Raw genomic sequence first — 21,702 nt, forward strand, 5'->3', positions numbered from 1 at the left:
ACTTGTCTTTTCAATCTCCGAAGTCCCCAGAGTGCAGTGTAGTCAAATCATAAAACAAAACGCACAACACATCTTTAAAGTCTATGTTTTGCATAGCCTGTAAGTAGATAAACAAATGTTTTAATGTTTCCTTGTTGGTGCAGGGACAGTACTTTTAAAGCCCTTCACTTCAGTCTAGCTGTGTGGGGTTAGTTTGTTCTGTGGTGTCTGTTCTCTTCCATATGTCTCAGCACGTCACTTGGTGCCATTTTAGGATTCTGTTGAATTACAGTGATTACACAAAGGTGAGTGATAGATTTTCACTGGGTGTTGTGTCTTTGTCTGGTGTGCAACAGGACATTTCAGTAGTGCTGGGACATGCCTTATCTGGACAGACAGAACCGCATCTGTGGATTCTTGGATATAGAGGAGAATGAGAACAGTACAAAGTTTCACCGGCGCTACTTTATATTGGATACCTCGCACAACTCTCTCCTCTGGTACATGGACAATCCACAGGTAATTACCAGGACAAGTGTGTAAATTTTTTTTTTTTTGGGGTGGGATTTTTCTGAAAATACATGAATTTGAAACAATAGTTTAACTGAAAGTAGTTTCAAGGAATGTATGTTGATGCCCCATTTTTCTTGAGAACAGAATTTACCGGAGGGAACAAACTACGTTGGAAGCTTGCGGCTGAGTTATATTTCAAAGGTAAACTTTTTTTTTACTACAATCAGTTAAATGTTTTTACAGCTTCAGGCTAACACTGTAGTGCAAGCATAGTAAACATTTCCACTGCACTTTCCAGCATATGCATTTGTTAGTCCTAACAAGAGACTTTTAACAACAACAACAAAACACATTTGTATATTTATGGAGCAGCCCTGTTATAACTGCATGACTTTAATTGTAATGTGTGTGTCATGCTGCTCAATGATATGAGATCATTTTCAGTGCTCATCTAGCCAAAAATGCATATGAAAATTCTTTCATTCTTTATCTCTTCTCTTTTCTTCTTCATTCTTCATTTGCTTACAGGTTAGTGAAGTCTCAACCAAGCAGAAACCTAAGTCGCAGTTTTGCTTTGGTGAGTGATGGTTGTGGCTTTGGGGTTTTGCTTAAGTCATTGTTTGAAGGGAATAACACGTGTGTGTATCTGCAGTGATCAATGCTTTATCCCGACGGTACATCCTTCAAGCTAACGATGCTGTGGACCTAAAAGAATGGGTCATCGCCTTAAATAAGGCCACCAAAATTACAGTATGTAAACAAACACTCTGCTTTATGCTTTGATCATGTGTGTCTTACCTGCACTGATACGAAAAGGGCCACATTCTTGTGAAACCCTTTAAGATTTCACAAACTGGGCTGTATTTTCTCTAGACTGCAAAATGGGCAGAGGGATGTAGTCCTGCTTTTAATGTGTGACTACAGATCCCATGACCACCCTTACATCCAGAATGGGGCTCAGTATGGTCAGGCAGGGTCAGTTACGGGTGGTGGTGTTAAAGGGCGTAGCAGTTAAGGGTGGTGGTGTTAAAGGGCATAGCAGTTAAGGGTGGTGGTGTTAAAGGGCGTAGCAGTTAAGGGTGGTGGTGTTAAAGGGAGTAGCAGTTAAGGGTGGTGGTGTTAAAGGGAGTAGCAGTTATGGGTGGTGGTGTTAAAGGGAGTAGCAGTTATGGGTGGTGGTGTTAAAGGGAGTAGCAGTTAAGGTCTCAGCATGTAAGATGTTTTCATCTTTCATGCTTCCAAATCAGGACTGATTTGAACATGGGCTGTATCACTGGAGTGTGTTGACGTGCCTGTGCATATGTGCTTTTATTGACTGGTCCAGTGACCACGCACAGGTGCTCTCACTGCCACACTGGTCTTCAGGAAATGATTCCAGAACGTCCCTGGTTAAAGCCCAAGTTAAAAGTGATGTGTAAAAAAACGTCCCTGTTTCTCATGTGCATGTTTTATAACAGAAAACAGCAGGAGAGTAAATTATGATTTTTTTTTGTTGTTGTTGTTGTTCTAATTTCATGTTCAGGTTCCTAAAATCTCAACGGTTACTCCGAGCACAGACGCTGCCGTTGTGACAAGCCAAACTCAGTCAACATCTCGACAGGCCTACAAAACGGAGATTGTGGGAGGGGTGGTTGTTCACACACCAGTCCTACAGGTTCTTTATCTTTTGTGTTTCTTATTGAAGTTTGTAGGTTATTTGTGTGTGGTGTGATGGAGCAAGATGCCAAGCAGCTATACATTGCTGTATTTGTTCTCTAGAATGAAGCAGATGATGTCTTCATTGGTGAAGCAGGACCACACGTGACATTGAGACGGTGTCCGAGTGGACGTCCCAGTGTTGTCAGAGCAGGCTACTGCGTCAAACAAGGCAATGTGGTATGGCGCTGTGTTTCACGTGACTTCCATCGTCCTGCTGATGACGCGAGTTAATTAATGACTAGGTGCAGTTTTGAGCAAATTGTGGTTTTCTCCTTTCAGAGAAAAAGCTGGAAGAGAAGGTTTTTCATTTTAGACGACCAGGCTGTGAGTTACTATAAAAATGAAGCGGTAAGATGCACCTGGCATTCCCACGGTGGTTTGAGCTAAAGACCAAATGGATAGATTAACTAAGTTAACCAGCACCATCTTTGATTTGTAGGACAAGGACCCATTACGCAGTATTCGCATAAGAGACATACAGAAGGTTCACGAGTGCCTTGTGAAGTCTGGGTAAGCCAACAAGTCCTGCTGTTTTTTTAATGCCTTTTCGTTAATCAGGACTCACAGTTTGTACGTCACTTACAATTACACAAATAGTGACTGACTTGAGTGTAAGGTACTCCCTCTTCAAGAAACTTGAAGAGCAAGAGTGTAGTTGTGTTCTTAATGAAGGTTTCATTGAAATGGAGACTAAAAGTTCAATTAAATCTTCATGCATGTGTCAAAGGACAGTAAGCTGTCTTGTGAAAATGGAAATTCAACCAAAAACTATTTCTTTCAGCTTGTCATTTTTCATGTTTACATTTTAGGGACTTACTCTCACGTGACAACCTTTTTGAGATCATCACAAGTACAAGAGTTTTTTACATTCAGGTACATGAGATTTAAAAAATATTTAAATTGTTAAAAATTAGAGTGGACTTTGTGTGTGTGTGCCTGTGCGTGTGTGTGTCTGCACCTGTATTTATTTTGAGTGTAACTGTTTTTGAATGATGTTAGGCGAAATGCACTGTTGCCCAAGCAGAATGTAAACAACACCTGCCATAAATTTGACCATAAAACACCAAATGTTTTACCATTTTTGTTTACCAATTTTATTTACAGAGACTGATAAGTTATTGATAAGCAATACCTAAACATATTACACTTTAAGATAATTCCCTGTAATGGTCTAACATTACAGGGATACTTCTCATAATATATTTGGAATTCTGTATAAAAGCTCATTTGAGACAGTCATGATGGTTCATTTGCATGTTGGTTAGTCCTTACTATGCAGTATCAGTATAATACAGAAGGTAAAACAGGACACTGGGTTCATCTAAGGGTTGTTTTGGGTTTTTTGTGCGTGAATAATTTAAATAAATGTAATCTTGTGGTATGTACATTGTGTTTTCTGAATGGGTAATGGTGGTGTATTTTAGGATGTGCACACAGAGAAATGCTGGAATATTTATAAACATGCTGCCAGAGGCAGAATACATTTTTAAAAACTTTACTAAATGCACTTTTTTTGGCACATATGCAGACAGACACACCAGAAGAAATGAATGGCTGGATAAAAGATATTGGATCAAAAATTCAAGACTTTCGAGGACCATCAAAGGTAAAGTACACACACACACACACAGTGAATACAACAGAAATGCACGTTTACATTTCTCGTTTACAGAAAACTACATGACCACTAATTCCCTTTCTGGCCCACCCACACAGACCCAGAGCTATCGCTTCAGTGCTTCATCCTCCCTGCCTGGACAGGGGAAACCCCCGCTCCTAAAGTCCTGCTCCACGGTGCAGTCGTGGCAGCCATGGACCCCCGTCCCAAAGCAGACCACACCGGCGAATGAAGAAGATGCTCCCTTCTCCTCCCTGCCCTCTCTCTCTCAGCCAGGCCAGAGCGTGCAGGTGCCGGTCCGCCAGCGGCACCACTCCCAGCCACAGCCCGCCTCCAAGCACACAGACTTTCCCTTGGACCTGGACGTGCATATTCGCACTACTGATGTATAAATGTTTCCTTTGCTACTGCTGCATTTTTTGTGTGCGAGTTGCATAATTTCTACTTCTTAAAATGTTGCTTTTTCAAATGAAGGCCTAAAAATTTCATACGATATACAAATGCTATAATAATAATAATAATAATTGCAGTATAAGTGCAGAGAGATAGGAGTGACCATGGCTGTAGAAAATGAGTCCAATATGGGTTCAGATTAACGAAGTCTGTTCGGTAGTGAGACTTTACAGGTGAATAATTTTATGATAGGTGCTGAAAGGAGCAATAATATGTGTGTGAATAAGCAAAGGTCCAGTGTGTGCACACAAACTGGTGGCCTGTGTGGATTTTTGTGATATTACAGGGTTTTACCACCTAAATGTGACCACATTTAGCTTTGCTCCACAACTTACCACTATACTTGAAAATATTTTTGGAACTTACAATTTGTTTTTCATTTTACTGGACTTTTAAATGCGCCCTAATGCTGCTCCTGCACAGTGGTTTCAATAAAATAAAGGATGTAAAATTGACGTGTGGTCACACATCTTCATTTCAGAAGTTTGGAGAGGTCATGAACTATAGAGTCCGGTTCGGTTGGAGGGAGCAATATGCCAGAATCAACTTACTACTATGTAGGAGAGGACAGTGAACTAGCCAAACGAGTCCCGCTGTGGTACCGTAAACAGGACGAGGCGGGTTAAACGGGTCCGTGACTCCATGCACGACCGTATTATTACACTATATTACACTATGCAGTCTGATATCGCGAAGGAGACGATGAAATGGAGATAACACGAACGCGGCCTTCGCTCTATAGTAATATAGGTAAGGTTGGTCCATATGGGGGAACTCAGCTAGTGCACAACCAGGCAGCAATGCGAGGTGTCGAGCTACTCGCGAATTGCAAGTGTTGTTTAGCTAAACTTTTCCCTTTTTTTGCTCCACCTTAAATATCGTCTGCAGATTAGCGTTAGCTGCTTAGCTATGTTAGTATTGTTTGGAACTGTACGGTCATGCAGCCCGTGTTGCTCTGAATGTAACCCAGATTACATAGTTAAGTTATTCACGGTACGTGAGGAAAACCCTGACATATGTTCTTGTAGCGACGTTACTGACGCGCTGGGCCCTAAACGGAGCCGAACCGGGCATGTGGGCCGTAGCTGATGAGGAACCAACCCGAACCATCAAAGTCCCGTAGCTCGCCATCATTCCGACCCGTTTGATTGGTAGATTGGGTGTGCACATAACAGATTCTGTCCCGACGTGCGTGTCCCTCTGGGTTGCAGCTCACGGTCTGGGTTTCTGGACGGACCGCTCCGCCGTGCACGAGGCTGCAGCCCAGGGACGAGCGCGCGAACTGCAACAGCTGATAGAGAACGGGGCGATGGTGAACATCGTGGCCGTGGACTCTATCACTCCACTCCACGAGGCGTGCATACAAGGACAAACGCAGTGTGTGAAGCTCCTCCTGCAGGCTGGAGCTCATGTAAGCTCAGAACTTATTCTGGAGATCAAATGCGCTTAGCTACAATTAACTCACCTTTTTATGTAGATGAAGAACGTTTCAGAGATGTTGACTCATGAATGAACAGGTGGATGCGCGTAACATAGACGGGAGCACTCCTTTATGCGACGCGTGTGCAGCTGGTAGTCTGGAGTGCGTGGAGCTGTTGCTGGAGTATGGAGCCACGGTGAACCCTCCTCTCTTCACCTTCTCGCCCCTGCACGAGGCCTGCATGGGGGGTAAGGCTGCTCGGCCGTCTCTCAGTCTCTACACATGCACCTGCAGGTTTGCACCCTGCACGTGAAGGTTTAAACCAGTCTCGGTGTAACAGTAGGCACATCTGTCTCCAGAAGCAGTCAGAAATTAGCCACGTGTTACATTTGGGTACTAAATAACTATAGCATTTAGTCTACAATAGAAAATCTATACAGTTCACCAGGCTGAATAATAACTGAAACCAAATGGATACAAAATCATGGCAGGATTTTTACCTCTTGTATTTGCTTTATTTGTTTTACATATTTTTTGTATTTCTGAATTTAGAACAAATAAAACGTGAGTCCCAAACATGAATGGCAGTCAGATGTAAAGTTGGAGTGTTTGTGTGTCAGGTAACTCGGAGTGCGTGCGACTCATGGTGGCCAAGGGTGCGTCCATGGAGGCCCATGACTGCCACTTCGGGACTCCTCTTCACGTGGCTTGTGCAAGGCAGCATCTAGACTGTGTCAAAGTTCTCCTCAATGCTGGTGGGTTTCAATCTAAATGTATTCTCATACCGACCTTTCATTCTGCTATTAAAACCATTACCTTGTCCCAATCTCTGACCTTAAGAGACCCAGTTCATGGAAATCATTCTTTTTTTTCTTTTTTTTTTTACACGTGGGCTGACACTCAGTTTGTTTTAATAAATGTTCTAATTTCTGCTCCGAAATGTGTTACTCAAGGTGCAAATGTAAACGCTGCAAAGCTTCACGAGACGGCTCTTCACCATGCTGCAAAAGCAAACAGTCTGGAGATGATTGAGCTGCTGGTGGAATTTGGGGGTGATGTGTTTGCCAGAGACAATCTTGGCAAAAAGCCCAGCCATTACACCAGTCATGATTCTCCAGCTGCCCTCCGTCTGAAGATCTATGAATGTAAGTCACAGTGTTTTTGTGCTTATGCACAAGTCAGTGGCTTTTTTTGTGATTGCAAGTGGCCTTAAAAACTCAGTAGCTGGTTTTGTTTATACCAATGGTTTTAATGTTGGACTTTACAAACTGCTTTTACATTTTAGATATCACAAGAATGTTTAGTCTGGGGGGAATGTCCTTGTGACATTCCTGGTCTCTGTAACAAGCAAGTAAAATTGTCTACATGGTCTGACTGTTATTAGCCAATGAAGTAAGGCGCTGGTCCTAGCTGCTTAGATAACAACATATAGGTTAGGCTAGGGTAGTTGATGGCTTTGGAGGAAGGTTTAAATATGGTATATAGTAGGATTTACATGTGTAAAGTGTGGGGAAACTGGCTTTAAAAACTTTTAAATGGATTCCAGCAGCTATATTTAAAAAATAAATACATTTAGTGTGTGTGTGTGTGTGTGTGTGTGCGTGCGTGCGTATAGCTGAACCCCTCAGTCTACAGCAGTTAAGCAGGGTTGCACTCCGGAGTGTCCTGGGGAAGAGGGCTCTGGAGGTGGCTCCTCTCCTGGGTCTGCCCAACCGCATGGTCTGCTACATCACGTACAAGCCTGCACCAACACTGGGGCTCCTGACCTGCTAGCACGCCAGTCTCATGGACCAGTTCAGCCAGACGACTCGGTGTACAAGGAAAACGAGGTGCTTAATAAAGGTATTTGCCTGGAAATACGTCACATTATACTGCAGTGTGTGAAACAGTGTGTTCAGATAAAATATAATTTAAAAAAAGGCAAGGAACCCTTCTGAATTGACGAATTCCATTCTGTATAATATACAAAATATAAAGGCAGCATGGTGGAACAGTTAATGTAGACGAAAACATAGGCGCTACATGTCGATGTGCTGAAAGGGTGTGAGGAAGAACCTTCAGTGGCAAGACGACAGCTAGAACTGCTGGATTCCTGCCCAGTGCAGTTACTGTGATGTTGGTGTTCTGTACACCATAGGTGGCAGATACCGTTTCATGTAGCTGTATAGCCTAAACTAACTTTTTTGTTTTGCTTTTTGTTCAGCCTGGCAGATCTAGTTTAGTAGGCCACAACTGTGCACTCATCTTAATCTGCAACATCAGCAGTCAGAATGTATCTGTCATTATATCTTCTATTTTGAGAGTTTATTCCTACAGCTAGCTGGTTTGTGACTCAAAGCCCTGAGATTATTAAAATCTTATATCTGTGTATAAGTTTGGTAACTTACACTCAGTGTTACAAGATTGTGTATATATAAGTATGTATGTACTAAACACATTAGTGTTATTAAATGTAGCATTTGTATAGTATGTTTATAAGCTGTCTGTCATCTAAATGTATATTGTACATACTCTGCTGACAAAGTGAAGGTTTTATAATTTTTTTATTTCATTCTCCCTTTGGAAGTATTAATGTGCTAGTCATGTGTTTGCATTTATTTTTTCTATTTTAACACCGGTGATGATGTTATTTCAATTGTAATACAGTTTGAGTGGTATTCTGTATATTAATTAATTGCAGTTCTTTAAAGCAGTTCTATAAATGCATCTCTAGAAATGAGTAGATGCAGTTTTGAGAACATACTCTGGGTGCGCTATACTCTGGGTGCACTTTAGCATTAATACTACAAGTGGAGATGGAGGGGGAATGTGAGACTCCTTGTTCAGAAAAGCTTCCAGATTTCAGGATGTTCCTGAGACCAGGAACCCAGCCTGATATCTTTCAGGATGCTGATTTCAGATGATGTAGGCTTGCATATGGAATGTGTGAAAACCCTGTGTGCATAATGAGACAAATACACATATGTTTATTTTACATTTATTTGTATGTTTATTTGTGGATGTTTTTCCTTGGAAAAGTAATGATGAGGTGCCCTTACTTGTTTTTAATGAACTATTATAGGGTATACCAGGCAGACCAGATGCATCTATGTGTGTATAGTTAGAGTTGTGCCACTAAAAAAAATATTTCAATGCAAAAACCTGAATTTGAATGGTTTTTATTTTTATATCATGCATATGATTTTATATTATGCATGTATCATCTGCAATTAAATTTTGAACTGAAATTTGATTGAGTTCTGTACAAGATAATTTCTGAATTTGAGTTCAGAATGAGCTACAATTAAACATTTAAAATACTTAACTGTAAGTATGTAATCATTCACATTTCCAGGGGAACCTGCCAGGAAAGGAATGGAATTCTTTTCTATCAGACGTGTGAGGGTGCTAATATTAGCTAGCTGGCTACAGCACTGTATCTTCTACCTGGTGTGGAAGCACTGATAATGCAGGACGTCCAGGAGCAGTGGGCCAGGCTAGCTCACAACACTAACTTGTCCTTTGGCCTCTTTTTCCACTGCGCCAGCAAACTTATCTGGCTCTGGGCCATCTGTGCTCCTTACACTGCGCAGTGTGGCGGTGGCTGACTGACAGAATTGATTTAATCGGCTTCTGTTGGGCCCCATTAACGGGATAGAGATGCTAACGAGCTCCTATCACACTGCAGGCTCAGCTTGTGCCAGACCTCTTCAGGATAGCTGGGCAAGGCCTGCCGTGCTGCAGTGAGTGATCTCAGCATTCCTCTAGACCACGACGTCTTTGTCCGTTCCCCCCGTGCTGGCTGTAGTTCAGCTGTATTCACTGGCTGCTGGTTCTCTACGCAGCCGCAGCATGCTGGCTCAGCCGTGTTCTGTACCCAGAATCCACAGCGTAACGGCACACTTATCCCGTCTCTTCTCCTCGCCACGTTCCTGCAGATCAAGATCCTAATCACATCTGCTCAGCTTTTCTGGCTGATGCTGGATCTCGCTCGTGAAACCAGTGTGGCGTGTCTCTCTGACAGGAGCTGTTCTTCAAAGCCGGAAGATTGTGTCTACAAGTCCTTTCAGAAAGTACAAAACTAAAGAATTGGCTTTAACGCACCTGCAGGCGCAGTGATTTATGTATGACAGGCCCACTCTTCCATTAGAGCACCAACCTTTAAAAATTAAGTACTAAAAAGGTATTTTGAGTAGAGCTGTAGAAAAGTTTTCACATTATTATTTTTTTATTTCTTCAGTAAAATCCATTACATGACATGGTCTAGGTGAGTTGGTATGGAATGACAAATGCTATGTCAAATGCTGAAATCTGGTTTGCTCACTGGCTACAATGTCATAACATTAGAGATAAATATTAGCATTCAAAACCCTGCCAGCAAGATGAATAGCTATCATATACTTGAAGGTGGTGGAGGTTACAAAGTCCAAAAAGGATCGTTCTGACCTCCCATAATCCAGTGTCCTATTAATGCAGGACAACCTGGCTTGACAATAGGACTGAGGACGTGTCTACAAAAAAAGATAGCTTCTATCTTCTATACTAACACAAAGGCTTCTGGAGAGCTCATGCCAGTGGTTGCCATTTAAGTGCTTTTTTGCTTCCATCTCCTCCCTTGGTGACACTATCTAGTCTCAGATATGTATTGCATCAAGTCAGTGTAAATGTAGTCTTCATCTTAAGCCAAAACAGTGGCAACATTAGAATCAAACTTGTCTTCTTTACTTTGCTCTGTGACAGAGTTCCACTGCTCCTCTGCCAGAGCATGACAACGTCAACCTCCTCTTCGCTCTGCTTCTACTGTGGCTACAGGCTGCTGAAGTCTTGAAGCCATGGCCACTACTCTTCTCTTAGAGACACTGTGGTCCTTTCTCTCACCACTAAGCAAACACAGGCATCCTTGTGCAGTCTGTCCAGTGCTCTACAGTCAGGGCCTGGCTGCCGTCCCATATGGATGATGGACTAGGAGGGGCTAGATTCTAGAAGCAGTCTGGAGGAGACAACTTCAGTGTCACATGGGGAAACAGATGCCTGCATGACTCAGGGCATGTGAGCACAGGACATCACGGAGCACAGCAAAAACTGAAAAAAGCTGTGTCTTCCCTTTATATTAACGTCAAGTCACCAGACTCCGGTGTAGCTGCACAATGACCTGCGTTCAGCCAAATTCTATCTGTGACTCAGGGAGTGTGTCAAGAGATTCTCTGTCTTCAGCCCCAGCTGAGCAGTGAAACATCTCCTTTGACTGGGTGTAGAACTGTACTGCTACCAACAGCTGTACCTCTGCCTCTGGGCAGGCGGGCTGTTGCCAGGGTGATGCAGTGTAGTGAGTACTCAGTGTAACGACTTTTGTTTTGTTGCTGGCTGTGCACTGAGGCAGCTTGGGTCTCTCAACTGAGCCTTCTCAGGAACCAAGTCTTCTCAACAGCCTTCCAGTGCTACCGCCACTAGCTATCTGCTACCGCCATCTTGCCATCACAGTGATTTCTGTGCTCTTTTTCACCAGCCAGTAGTGCACCGCATCCTCATGTCGAACTTCTGACTGCTGTCAGCTTTCCCCTAGTGCTGTGTTGTTTCTCCCTCACCACCATCATCTACAATTTGATGATGTCCAGAGCTCATGTTACAACTTCCAACAGCTTTTGGACTTCAATCTTTTTGAGTTTTCCTACTTTTCCCCTGAATCAGAAATCAGTCTTCTGTCCCACGTGTCACTGGCCAAAAAAGAGATGGCGGCTCAGATAGAGCACTATGGATAGCTTATTTGAGAAGTCTTCATACTGAGAACATGAGTCTCAAGTCTGCAGAACTGGCAGAAGGAGGAAAGTCCTGACTCTGAAGTGTGTGTAGCACTCTGGGATTTTTTTTTACCTCCTATCCATTCATACACCCGTCTGTACTTTTTTTGTTATTTATAATAAAGACACGGATAGTTTATTTAGTATTTATATTTCAATAGATTGTTTAACAACGTTAACTGGAGTTTTCCCCTCATTAAAGCGTTTTATTTGACACGTTGTGAACTTATCCGATTCATTTCCCCCTCCAAACGAACAGATGGCGACCACGTCTACATTGAAGTGGCCGTGAGGCAGAAGAAGCTCCGTCTAACAGGAAGCACAACCCTGCACTGCGACTTCTGCGGAAACCCCACCATCTAACTTTGAGACTTATTCAAAAATAAATAAAAATAGGACTAAACATTCTTTAACTTTGTTTATTTTCTGTACATTAGCCTATTCAATATCGACGTCGTTTTTTATTTTTGTATCGCCTCAGCAACAGCGCCAACCGTCGCTGTCCTGTTCATCATGTTTTGTTTTTTTTTATGCAACTAATTAGCATCGTCAGCTAACAACCCAGCCGGGGCGGCGAGCTAACGGCTAAAGTGGTGAGTTCCCCCCGCTTACCTCACCACCCACTCCTCAAATTAAGCCGACTGTTTTCTGACGGCACCCCTTGACACTGAAGTTGGTGGCATGTTTAAAGTGTTAAAAAACATTTAAAATCACAATTTGTGTACTGTGAGCCATCGCCATGTCAGTCTGACGACGCCGGAGACGGGCAGTATCCGAGCTAGTTACCTCAGTTTGGGCGAGAATATAACCGCCGTGGTGGGCATGAGAGAGTTCGCCGGATAAAGAGCTAGATGGCAATCGATGTGTCCGGTTTGGCGAATTGTCTTGCTGATTACTGAGGTAGTCGGACCCGGTTTAGCTGCCCGAGGTAAGCGTGGTTGAGCGAAAACATGATTTTATGTAAATTACTAAAGTGAAAAAAATTCGTTCTCTCTCTCTCGGGTGTTTAGCTTTATTTACAGTGAATTGCAAACAGTCGACGGAATGAAGTCGGTATAAATCGGAATAAATGCGTGTCTGGATAGGCTGGGAAACGAGTCTGTTGATTTTACAAAGGTACAGTTAACCTAGTTAACGACTCAATGTTTTCAGTATCAGCCTCTACGACGTCCAACAGCGACCCCTACTGGCCATTAATGTATAGCAGTCCCCTGGTGTAAGACATGTCATTGCATTAGAGTCCAGGGACATTATGAGAATTATAATAGAGGAAAATAGATTACCTTCTACGCAGATATTCATATTATTGAGAGAGACCAGTGACTGTTACTTGTCTCCTGGCCTGTTGGTAAATAAGTCAGCTATATGACTAAAATCTGTCCTGTTAATTCTGATAACGGGTTGTGTACAAGGGGTTTCAGACCAATGTTGCTATAGTTAATGACACTTTAAATCAGGTGAAACTATAATGAGCATCTGACTCATCAGCTGCACAGTCTGTTTAATCTGGTATCACATGAAACTGTTCAGCATAATTATTCTAGAATAAATTATAATTCTATTTATAAGTTTTGATTTACCAAATTGGAATGACAAAGTGTTCTTTATGAAACAAACTTCACACTCCCAAGAGTAAACTGAGTGGCAGTGTAACAGGAGTAATCAGAGCTGGCAGTGGTGTTGGGTCAGGGCACCAGTTCCCTCTTCAACCCTCTTGGGATCTTGGGGTAATTTTCATGTTTGTACACAGGAGATTTATCATAATTGACGATGGTCAGGGTGACTATCATTACGATCAATAATTTGTGATGTAATTGAGCGTCATGAAGAGAAGGTGTAAATAGTAGGCTACCCCCCTACCAACTGTGAATGAGTTACTAATTCAAATTGCAATGTAGTTACGGTTTGTATTGTAATAGATACAAATTCCAAAAGCAATGCACACATTTATTAATACAATAAACCCGTCGTTTGATTTAGTAAACCACCTGTAAGCATGTCAACTCATGGGAGGAGTCAAGCTGTAATGCCATACCCACTCAACCCAGCAGCAAATGGGGTGATGAAGACCTTTGGACATTACAGTCAGGCTCAGAAAAGTTGTCCCCTAGACTTTCACACCCCCCATATATGGGTAGTTTGTTTCGGACAGCTAGGCCCGTGCGAGCTTTACACAAGGCCAGTGTGGGAGTGTTTCCACTGGAGCCAGGCACACCGCTCCATCAGTAGAAGATGAAGATGTTTGCTCTAAAATAAGAAAAACCCAATAATAATTCAGATATTGATTAGATCTCTGTGTGGCGTAACCCCCATGCCCCTACCTCCATACATCTTACTTGATGTAATCTGAGAGGACATTTGACATTTAGGTTGGTATTCCATGAATAGACTAAAGTGATGAGCTCAGGGTAATCTTAGCTAGCATTGAGGTCTGGAGGTGCTGGCATTGCAAAGCTTCTTCAAAGGCATCAATCCTGGTTGTGCTTGAGACTCAGCCTGGTTAAACGTTCTACACACAGAGATTGTGGAGTAGCAACGTTATAGGCATGTTGTATATGTGTTTGCCTACACTTGGTCTGCACACAATCTCAGTTTGTCACCTTCTAGACCTTCAGCTGTAGTCCATTTCTGACCACACGGCTGCTGTGTGCAGGGAATTCTGGGAGAGTGTCGCTACGCTCATCCCAGCAGAGACACTGACAGGTAGGCTAACATTCCCAGCAGTACTTGTGGCAGCTCAGCACCTGATCAGTCAGATACTGATCGTTGACAAAAGGGTGACACACGTGTGGCTTCTGATGGACCACTTCTACCTACCTGTATATTTACGGGGTGTCTCAAAAGTCAGCATACACCCATATAGAATGGAAACGGTTTGGCTGAGGGTGAAGGGGGAGACCTGTTAGGCCATGTGACCAACATGCTGGCCATCTTGAATGTGAAGGTAGGTGTGTGATGGTTCAAACTGGTAGAGAATTTCACCAGAAATTAATTTCATTTTAATGATAGTTAATCTCTTTTGAAACACCTTGTATAAAGTTGAACCTATAAATAAGGTGTGGTGTGGGTGTGATTAGAAAATCTAAACAAATAGTGGCATAACTTGATTCTCTCTCTCTCTCTCTCTCTCTCTCTCTCTCTCTCTCTCTCTCTCTCTCTCTCTCTCTCTCTCTCTCTCTCTCTCTCTCTCTGGGTCTGTCTTTGTCTGTCTGTCTTTCTCTGTCTCTCCTCTTTGTGCAGGTCAGGAGTGTCGGAGGCGGCAGGATGACGGAGTATAAGTTGGTGGTGGTGGGCGCTGGTGGTGTGGGGAAGAGTGCACTCACCATACAGCTCATCCAGAATCACTTTGTGGATGAATACGACCCCACCATAGAGGTACAGGAGATCCAGTAATGTCATGTAGTCCTGGAGACAGAGGCCATGTAGATATGGACCACTGGTAATGCTCAGATTCTAGGAACCATGTCTAGCATCAGTGTCTCAGAAGAATGGCTTAATGTTGTTGGAAGTGTTTTTCCCCCCTCACACTGGCATTAAGATTACATTAGATTAAATTCTGCCTCGTCATTGTGCAGAGCACGTGTACAGTGAGAAACAGTTAGCATCCAACCAGAAGGGCAGAAATCCTGTATTATTTACATACAAAGTGCAGGAAGGTAACCTTGGTTACAAAATGTCCAATTAAGGCCCCGTCCACACGACGCCGGAGATTTTTTAAAACGGAGGTTTTTGTCTCCGTTTCAGCCTCCCGTCCACACGAAAACGGCGTTTTTGGTGACCGAAAACGGAGGTTTTTGAAAACGCCTTCCAAGGTGGAGACTTTTGAAAACTCCGGTCTCGGCGTATTCGTGTGGACGGGGAAAACGCATGTTTAGGAAAACGCTGACGTCACATAGTGAGTCTGCGCATGTCTTTTTTTTGTTTACATTCGCTCAGCTTGTTCAGCATGTATACGCAGCTGATACGCAGCCGTGTGGACGGAGATATTTTTGAAAATGGAGACAAAAACCTCCATTTTTAAAAATCTCCGGCGTCGTGTGGACGTAGATATTTTTGAAAACGCTGATCATGTGGACGGAGATATTTTTTACAACGGAGACAAAAGCCTCCGTTTTTTTAAAATCTCCGGCGTCGTGTGGACGGGGCCTCGGTGTATAAGTGTGGTACACGTATATAGTGAGTGGAGAGAGTGGTATATGTAGGCTGTATGTACTGAGAGAATGACATGTGAACTAATATATATAGCAATAATGTACAGTGGGTTTATATACATCATGTACAATAACTACAGGTATGAATAAAGCATTAACACTAGGACATAAGTACAGTACAGATACAACTACAGTAAGAGTGCAGTGAGTTTCATGTGGAGACTGGGCCTGACCTGTGAATTCCTCTAATGGCAGGTTGTTTTTCAAAATAAAAGTAGACAAGTAACAGCTAAGCATGACGTTTTAGGTTTCCACATCGATTTTAGAGTTTAAAAAAAGATAGTTGTGCAATAAAAATGCAATCCTGTATTAGTAATTTAGTAAGGACTTGTGTCAGCAAAGCACGAGTGAAGTCAATCTTTGAAAAAACTGATTTTGCGTGTATTAAAATGGAGTGCTGCTTGAAAGTTTGTGAACCACTCAAACATGGTCATTGTTTTAAACAATAAAAAAAAGTTAATCTTCTAAACATCCAAATCTCAATTTGTAAAGCAGACCTTCTAAATAAAGGGCACAGGAGAAAAAAAAATTATATTTTAATTATTTATTCAACAAAAGTCATTTCTCTCTCAAAAAACTGAAATATGTAAACTCTGTTAGCCATTACGTCAACCAATTTGTAAACATAAACAAGTGTCTTTTTTGGGGATTTCTACCTACTCCTCCTCGCAGATCTGGGCCAGTTGAGAGGGTACGAGACATCTGGCATGGCTGCTTCTAATCTAAACTATTCAGAGTTCTCCATCTATCAGGCAGCACTGTATATTAAAATCTATTTTCGATTTGAAAGCATGGTTATAGAGGTCTTTGGTGCACAGAAGGTTATTTTTTGCTGAAATGCAGCACATTCTCACTTTAATGTGCGTTAAACGTCGTGATGTGAATGCAGGACTCGTACAGGAAGCAGGTGGTGATCGATGGGGAGACATGTCTCCTGGACATCCTGGACACAGCAGGACAGGAGGAGTACAGCGCCATGAGGGACCAGTACATGAGGACAGGGGAGGGCTTCCTCTGTGTCTTCGCCATCAACAACACCAAGTCCTTCGCTGATGTGCACTTGTATCGGTAGGCAAGATCGGAGTAACACGTACGGCTCGGTTTGAAGGAGCAGCTTGAAGTTGTTTACACACAGACGTGTACACACACACACACACACACACGCACAGAGATTAAGGTCACGATGTGTGAAAGTGTAAGTTATTGTGAATTAAACAACCTACATGAACAGTTTATTATGATCTGTATCTTCAGATGTGTGTGTTTCCTTTTTTAACTTCCTTCTGTCCCTACCTCCCTCCCTCTTTCCTTCCCTACTTTCTTCCATCTATCCCTCCTTCCTCCCTCCCTCCCTCCATCCCCAGCGAGCAGATAAAGCGAGTGAAGGACTCCGACGACGTGCCCATGGTGCTGGTGGGAAACAAATGTGATTTGGCCCGGACGGTAGACACCAAGCAGGCCCAGGAGCTGGCCCGCAGCTACGGCATCGAGTTTGTAGAAACCTCCGCCAAGACCAGACAGGTGAGCCCACGTCAGGCTGACGCATGCTGCCTGTGTGTTGGGCATGAAACGCTTCCAGATAGGATCATGAGACACATCTGGTTTTATATAATGAGCGTGTGTGACCCTGCGTGAGTGCTCATGAGTGCTCATGCTCCACACACCTATTTCACACTTTGAGTTGATATGGAAATATACAGAAAAATAACTTTCTAGAATTATATATATATATATATATATATATATATATATATATATATATATATATATATATAACATTCCATTCCGGCAGGACGTTTGAGAAGGACGAAGGTCCTTAATCAGCTGTGAGACGGAGGTCCTTTATCAGCTGTGCGAGTAAAATGCTTCTCAGGCACTTCTTTGCTTGCACAGCTGATGAAGGACCTCAAACTGAAACGTCCTGGTTTTTCTCTGGAAACTTTGTGTACTTCACTACAGTTTTTAATATCTCTACGTATCTCAGCCAAGTGCACTGAAATCACTTGGAATCTTCTTCAGATTTTAAATTCGATATATTACTGTTGTCAAAAAAATCGATATATCGATACATATCGATACTGAACATTCTGAAACGGTACAATATTCGTTTCCCTTAAGTATCGATTCTTTTTACATAAAATGCGCTTTCGTTTGACCCACCCAAGCTGCCGTAATGCACAGGACAGTTTGTAATGCTAATATGGCAGCTAAAGCAAACGCAGTGCTGTTGGATTCGAAGCAGATACAGATGGAAAACCGAAGGACATGAACAAGCCCGTTTGCAAGCGGTGCTTTTGGAACATTTCAATGAAGGGCGCTAAAGCCTGGTTGAGTGATCATAGCGCTCGACTCCGCGCGCACCTCGCGCGAACCTCCGCGAGCGGTGGAGGCTTTATACTTTCCGCTTTGCAGTGTTGTCCGAAACTATATGTGGTAGTATAAAACAGGGGAATGAACACTTACCTGACGAATTTTAATGCTGATTTGTGTTTCAGGTTTGAAAAGTGCTGCAATTTAGGCTAAAGTACTTGAAAATGTTGAAATTGTAACTACTTCGTTTCACAACAAATATCTGTCTGACTGAACAGTTTTCTTGTATTACATTAACAAATACGAGCCTCTTGTAATTCCAGGATGAAACATGAGAGAACGTGAAGACGTTAAGATTGGGCGTTTTGAAAATAAACAACCATTAAATAATGTGACTAAAAGCACAATATTTCGAATCATTTCGAGTATATGTATAAATATTTAACTTAATTAAGTTTAACGTGCTGGGAAATATTGGTACAAGCGCTTGAATTGAACCCTGCAAACACGACTTTGTTCATTGCGCTGAGGCGCGGCGCGCGCGAAATTACAAAATTCGAGAGGTGCACGACCTCGCGTGCGCCGCGCTTCAGCGCGATGAACAAAGTCATGTTTGCAGGGTTCATACACCTTGTGGAATTCAAACACTTGTATGTCACTTTCAAGGTACATTTCAATATTTCCCAGGACGAGCAAAGACACTTTGTCAGACGTTCAAAAGACGTCCACTGAAAAGCCAGAATGAAAGTTTTAGCGACGTCTTTTTTAAACGTCTATTACTGCTGTTCAGTTGCAGTTTTTGCACATCCTGACATCCAATAAAGGTCCTAGTCAGACGTTCAGATAGAAAACTCGTCATAGACGTTCATGTTAAGTTAAAAGGTTAAGGTCCTAGTCACACTGTCAGATTTTGAACCAGTTTTGAACGTCCACCAGACATGCAAAAATGGGTCTGGACTGACCGACGTGATACAGACTTGATTTTAACGTCTTTCTGACGTCGCATGTTTGTTGGGATAAGTTAAATATTTATACATATACTCAAAATTATTCGCTTTTTTATCACATTATTTAATGGTTGTTTATTTTCAAAACGCCCAATCGTAACGTCTTCACGTTCTCTCATGTTTCATCCTGTAATTACAAGATGCTCGTATTTGTTAACACAAAAGAACTGTTCAGTCAGACAGATATTTGTTGTGAAATGAAGTTACAATTTCAAGCATTTTCAAACACAAAGCAACATTCATTTGTTTGTTTATAAAAAAAATAATAAAAAGGCTTTAAAACGGAAATTAGCACCGTATCTGACTTTGGTATCGAAAATGGTATCGAATTTCAATATTTTTTTAAGTATCGTATCGAAGTTGTAATTCTTAGTATCGTGACAAGCCTACAATATATACATATGTATGTAATGTCCCCTATGTCATTTTAATATATACATGTGTATGTCCCCTATGTCATTTTAATATATACATATGTATGTATGTGTCCCCTGTCATTTTAATATATACATATGTATGTCCCCTATGTCATTTAAATATCTTGTTCACCCTTGACTTGTGAATATCTCCTTCTCTCTCTTATTTGTTTCTCTGCACAGGGAGTTGAGGATGCCTTTTACACCCTTGTGCGGGAGATCCGCCATTACCGCATGAAGAAGCTCAGCAGCAGGGAGGACAGGAAGCAGGGGTGTCTGGGTGTGTCCTGTGAGGTCATGTGACAAGGACACCTTCACTCTTCTGAGTCGCCACAGAAGTCCATTGGCCACCCGCTGAATACTTTACGAGCATTTGTGACGGAGCTTTTAGGAGTGGCGCCATCTTGCTTCAGCTTTCATTTTCATGTAGCCTGAAATTGGCCTCGGTAGTGGAGCGGCTGGCACAGGGAGGCCCCCTGCTGGCTGGAAGCAGTTAGTGCGACGCTGGCCTCTTCACTGTGTGGACTGCGTGTGATGGAAGCTGAGGTGGTTTGAGACTTTTAGCTCCGATCGTGTTCACATGTGCGTTTGTGTCATTAGTTATTAAGTGCTGGGATTGTACATCCTCCTTTTGTTTAAAATTGGATTGAACTTGACCGTAATCTGTAGGTTCAGTGCTCAGGAATAATGAGGGCAGAAGTGCCTCCAATATGTCTTGTGGGTTTTTGTTAGTTCTTTTTTTTTCTTGCCAAAGTTACCAGACCTGTTTGGCATCAGATTGTCATCTTCTGAACATCCTCACTGTCGCTTGGCTTCTTCATGACCCTAAACCTTCACCCGTGCTCCTCACAGCATCTGTAGTGTTAACAGCAAGCAGGGAGTTTTGAAGCAAGGGCACCTTCTCAAATGGGCAGGGACCAATGCCCCAGAGAGGACATGACTCCTTCCAGCAGGGACTCGTCCCCAGAGAGGACATGACTCCTTCCAGCAGGGACCAATGCCCCAGAGAGGACATGACTCCTTCCAGCAGGGACCAATGCCCCAGAGAGGACATGACTCCTTCCAGCAGGGACCAATGCCCCAGAGAGGACATGACTCCTTCCAGCAGGGACCAATGCCCCAGAGAGGACATGACTCCTTCCCGTGGGCAAGAACTGATCCCCAGAGAGGACATGACTCATTCCAGAGGGCAGGGACTCGTCCCCAGAGAGGACATGTCTTCCTTCCATAGGCTGCACTCAAACCGTTTAGTGATTCTTCTCTGAAGCTTCATCCCTGCGTCACGCCCGTGTCTCGCCTCAAACGGAGCACTGTTAACACCACGGACACTGCAACATCCAAGCATGCACACCTGTGCTTTTCTTTTAATATATATTTTTATACTTGCATGCTGCATAATTTGAAATGGTTTATGTAAAAAAGAAAAATCAAATTTCAGTTGCTGCAGAAATTTTAAGGAGTGATGATTGATGGTGCTCTGTAACCAATTGAATAGCAAATTTATATCTGCCTTTTCCCTTCCCTGGCTACTAAATAACATCTCTTGGGTTTCCTGGTAAATGACGGTTTGGGGGTGTTGGGGCTCTCACTGATGTTCAGAAGGTGGAGATGGAGGAGAGAGCAGAGGTATGGCCCTCTGACTGAAACCTGGCCAAAGAGATGTTTTGAGATGATATTTGCACACTCTGCGCATTTGTTGTTTCTGTTTTGTTTTTGAATGGTGCCGGATTTTATTGTGCCAGTAGTGGTCCTATATAGTAATAGAATTAACTCGTATCCATCACTGACACAGATTGTTTTCTTGTCATCAGCAATATCACCCCCCCCCCCCCCCCCCATCATTCTTCTCTGTTTATTATGTTTTCATCATGATTGTGGTTTTAAGTGACTCTTCAAGTACGGAGACCTGAAAATGAATGAACATTTCAATAATGACCATTTGGTTTTTTTTTTTATATGTAACATTTTATGTGCCACCATACTGCAGAGTCCTTTTACTAGTAAATTAATTGTAAACCATGATCAGTGTGGAGATGTTTTTGTGTGTGTGAGAGAGAGAGCTGCACATTATGGATTGCTGTATAATGCAATGAACCGTCGGGGCTAGTTTACGAGCACTGGGGTGTCTGATTGGACCGGATGCACCTACAGATACACACAAGAAGTCAGGATTTGCACGTTGGGCATGTGTTTGTGTGTGTTTTCCCCACCACCACCCTTACATAGTACCAGTTCTGTCCCCCCCCACCCTTACACCCAGTGCTGATTGTGGGCAGACACCCTACGTTCAGACCTAAAAT

At 42.7% G+C, this 21,702-nt stretch overlaps 3 protein-coding genes and 1 long non-coding RNA gene across 7 annotated transcripts in view; 3 read left to right on the forward strand and 1 right to left on the reverse strand.

Annotated features, from left to right (window-relative positions):
• Positions 1-4,716, forward strand: part of plekha2 (pleckstrin homology domain containing A2) — a 5,129-nt gene extending 413 nt beyond the window's left edge. The window contains exons 2-12 of the mRNA XM_077004147.1: positions 336-498; positions 637-693; positions 1,021-1,069; positions 1,145-1,242; positions 2,015-2,146; positions 2,251-2,367; positions 2,470-2,538; positions 2,630-2,700; positions 3,000-3,063; positions 3,719-3,796; positions 3,907-4,716. Of these exons, the coding sequence (XP_076860262.1) occupies positions 358-498; positions 637-693; positions 1,021-1,069; positions 1,145-1,242; positions 2,015-2,146; positions 2,251-2,367; positions 2,470-2,538; positions 2,630-2,700; positions 3,000-3,063; positions 3,719-3,796; positions 3,907-4,200 (1,170 nt within the window). The 5' untranslated portion in view covers positions 336-357 and the 3' untranslated portion in view covers positions 4,201-4,716. The remainder of the gene's footprint in view (positions 1-335; positions 499-636; positions 694-1,020; positions 1,070-1,144; positions 1,243-2,014; positions 2,147-2,250; positions 2,368-2,469; positions 2,539-2,629; positions 2,701-2,999; positions 3,064-3,718; positions 3,797-3,906) is intronic.
• LOC143513117 (uncharacterized) overlaps positions 1-5,856 on the reverse strand; it is a 14,729-nt gene extending 8,873 nt beyond the window's left edge. Inside the window, exon 1 of the long non-coding RNA XR_013130584.1 lies at positions 5,727-5,856. This is a non-coding gene — a long non-coding RNA (uncharacterized LOC143513117). The remainder of the gene's footprint in view (positions 1-5,726) is intronic.
• On the forward strand, positions 4,757-11,845 carry asb13b (ankyrin repeat and SOCS box containing 13b). Of its 2 annotated transcripts, XR_013130583.1 has the most exons (7): positions 4,757-5,011; positions 5,473-5,672; positions 5,779-5,929; positions 6,302-6,436; positions 6,635-6,826; positions 7,297-7,523; positions 11,718-11,845. XR_013130583.1 is itself a non-coding variant. In XM_077004148.1 (6 exons), the coding sequence occupies exons 1-6, from the start codon at positions 4,969-4,971 to the stop codon at positions 7,452-7,454; spliced, it is 879 nt and encodes a 292-aa protein (XP_076860263.1). In that variant the 5' UTR covers positions 4,757-4,968; the 3' UTR covers positions 7,455-8,954. The 2 variants fall into 2 exon arrangements, 1 of the variants encoding a protein (XP_076860263.1); XM_077004148.1 differs by lacking the exon at positions 11,718-11,845 and having other exon boundaries at positions 7,297-8,954.
• Positions 11,846-11,914: 69 nt separating this feature from the next.
• Positions 11,915-21,424, forward strand: nras (NRAS proto-oncogene, GTPase). 3 transcript variants are annotated; one of them, XM_077004149.1, is made up of 5 exons: positions 11,915-12,051; positions 14,699-14,833; positions 16,559-16,737; positions 17,034-17,190; positions 19,586-21,424. In XM_077004149.1, the coding sequence occupies exons 2-5, from the start codon at positions 14,723-14,725 to the stop codon at positions 19,703-19,705; spliced, it is 567 nt and encodes a 188-aa protein (XP_076860264.1). In that variant the 5' UTR covers positions 11,915-12,051; positions 14,699-14,722; the 3' UTR covers positions 19,706-21,424. The 3 variants fall into 3 exon arrangements, with proteins under 3 accessions (XP_076860264.1, XP_076860267.1, XP_076860265.1); XM_077004152.1 differs by having other exon boundaries at positions 11,924-12,051; positions 14,704-14,833; XM_077004150.1 differs by lacking the exon at positions 11,915-12,051 and adding an exon at positions 12,107-12,386.
• Positions 21,425-21,702: the final 278 nt, after the last annotated feature.

The sequence above is a fragment of the Brachyhypopomus gauderio genome, chromosome 4, assembly GCF_052324685.1.
Source record: "Brachyhypopomus gauderio isolate BG-103 chromosome 4, BGAUD_0.2, whole genome shotgun sequence".
Lineage (NCBI taxonomy): Eukaryota > Metazoa > Chordata > Actinopteri > Gymnotiformes > Hypopomidae > Brachyhypopomus > Brachyhypopomus gauderio.

Coding starts and splice junctions, on each gene's coding strand:
- nras (XM_077004149.1), top strand. CDS start 14,723: ATGACGGAGTATAAGTTGGTGGTGGTGGGCGCTGGTGGTGTGGGGAAG. Junction 14,834..16,558: donor AATACGACCCCACCATAGAG/GTACAGGAGATC, acceptor ATGTGAATGCAG/GACTCGTACAGGAAGCAGGT. Junction 17,191..19,585: donor CCTCCGCCAAGACCAGACAG/GTGAGCCCACGT, acceptor TTCTCTGCACAG/GGAGTTGAGGATGCCTTTTA.
- asb13b (XM_077004148.1), top strand. CDS start 4,969: ATGGAGATAACACGAACGCGGCCTTCGCTCTATAGTAATATAG. Junction 5,012..5,472: donor TTCGCTCTATAGTAATATAG/GTAAGGTTGGTC, acceptor TCTGGGTTGCAG/CTCACGGTCTGGGTTTCTGG. Junction 6,437..6,634: donor CAAAGTTCTCCTCAATGCTG/GTGGGTTTCAAT, acceptor GTGTTACTCAAG/GTGCAAATGTAAACGCTGCA.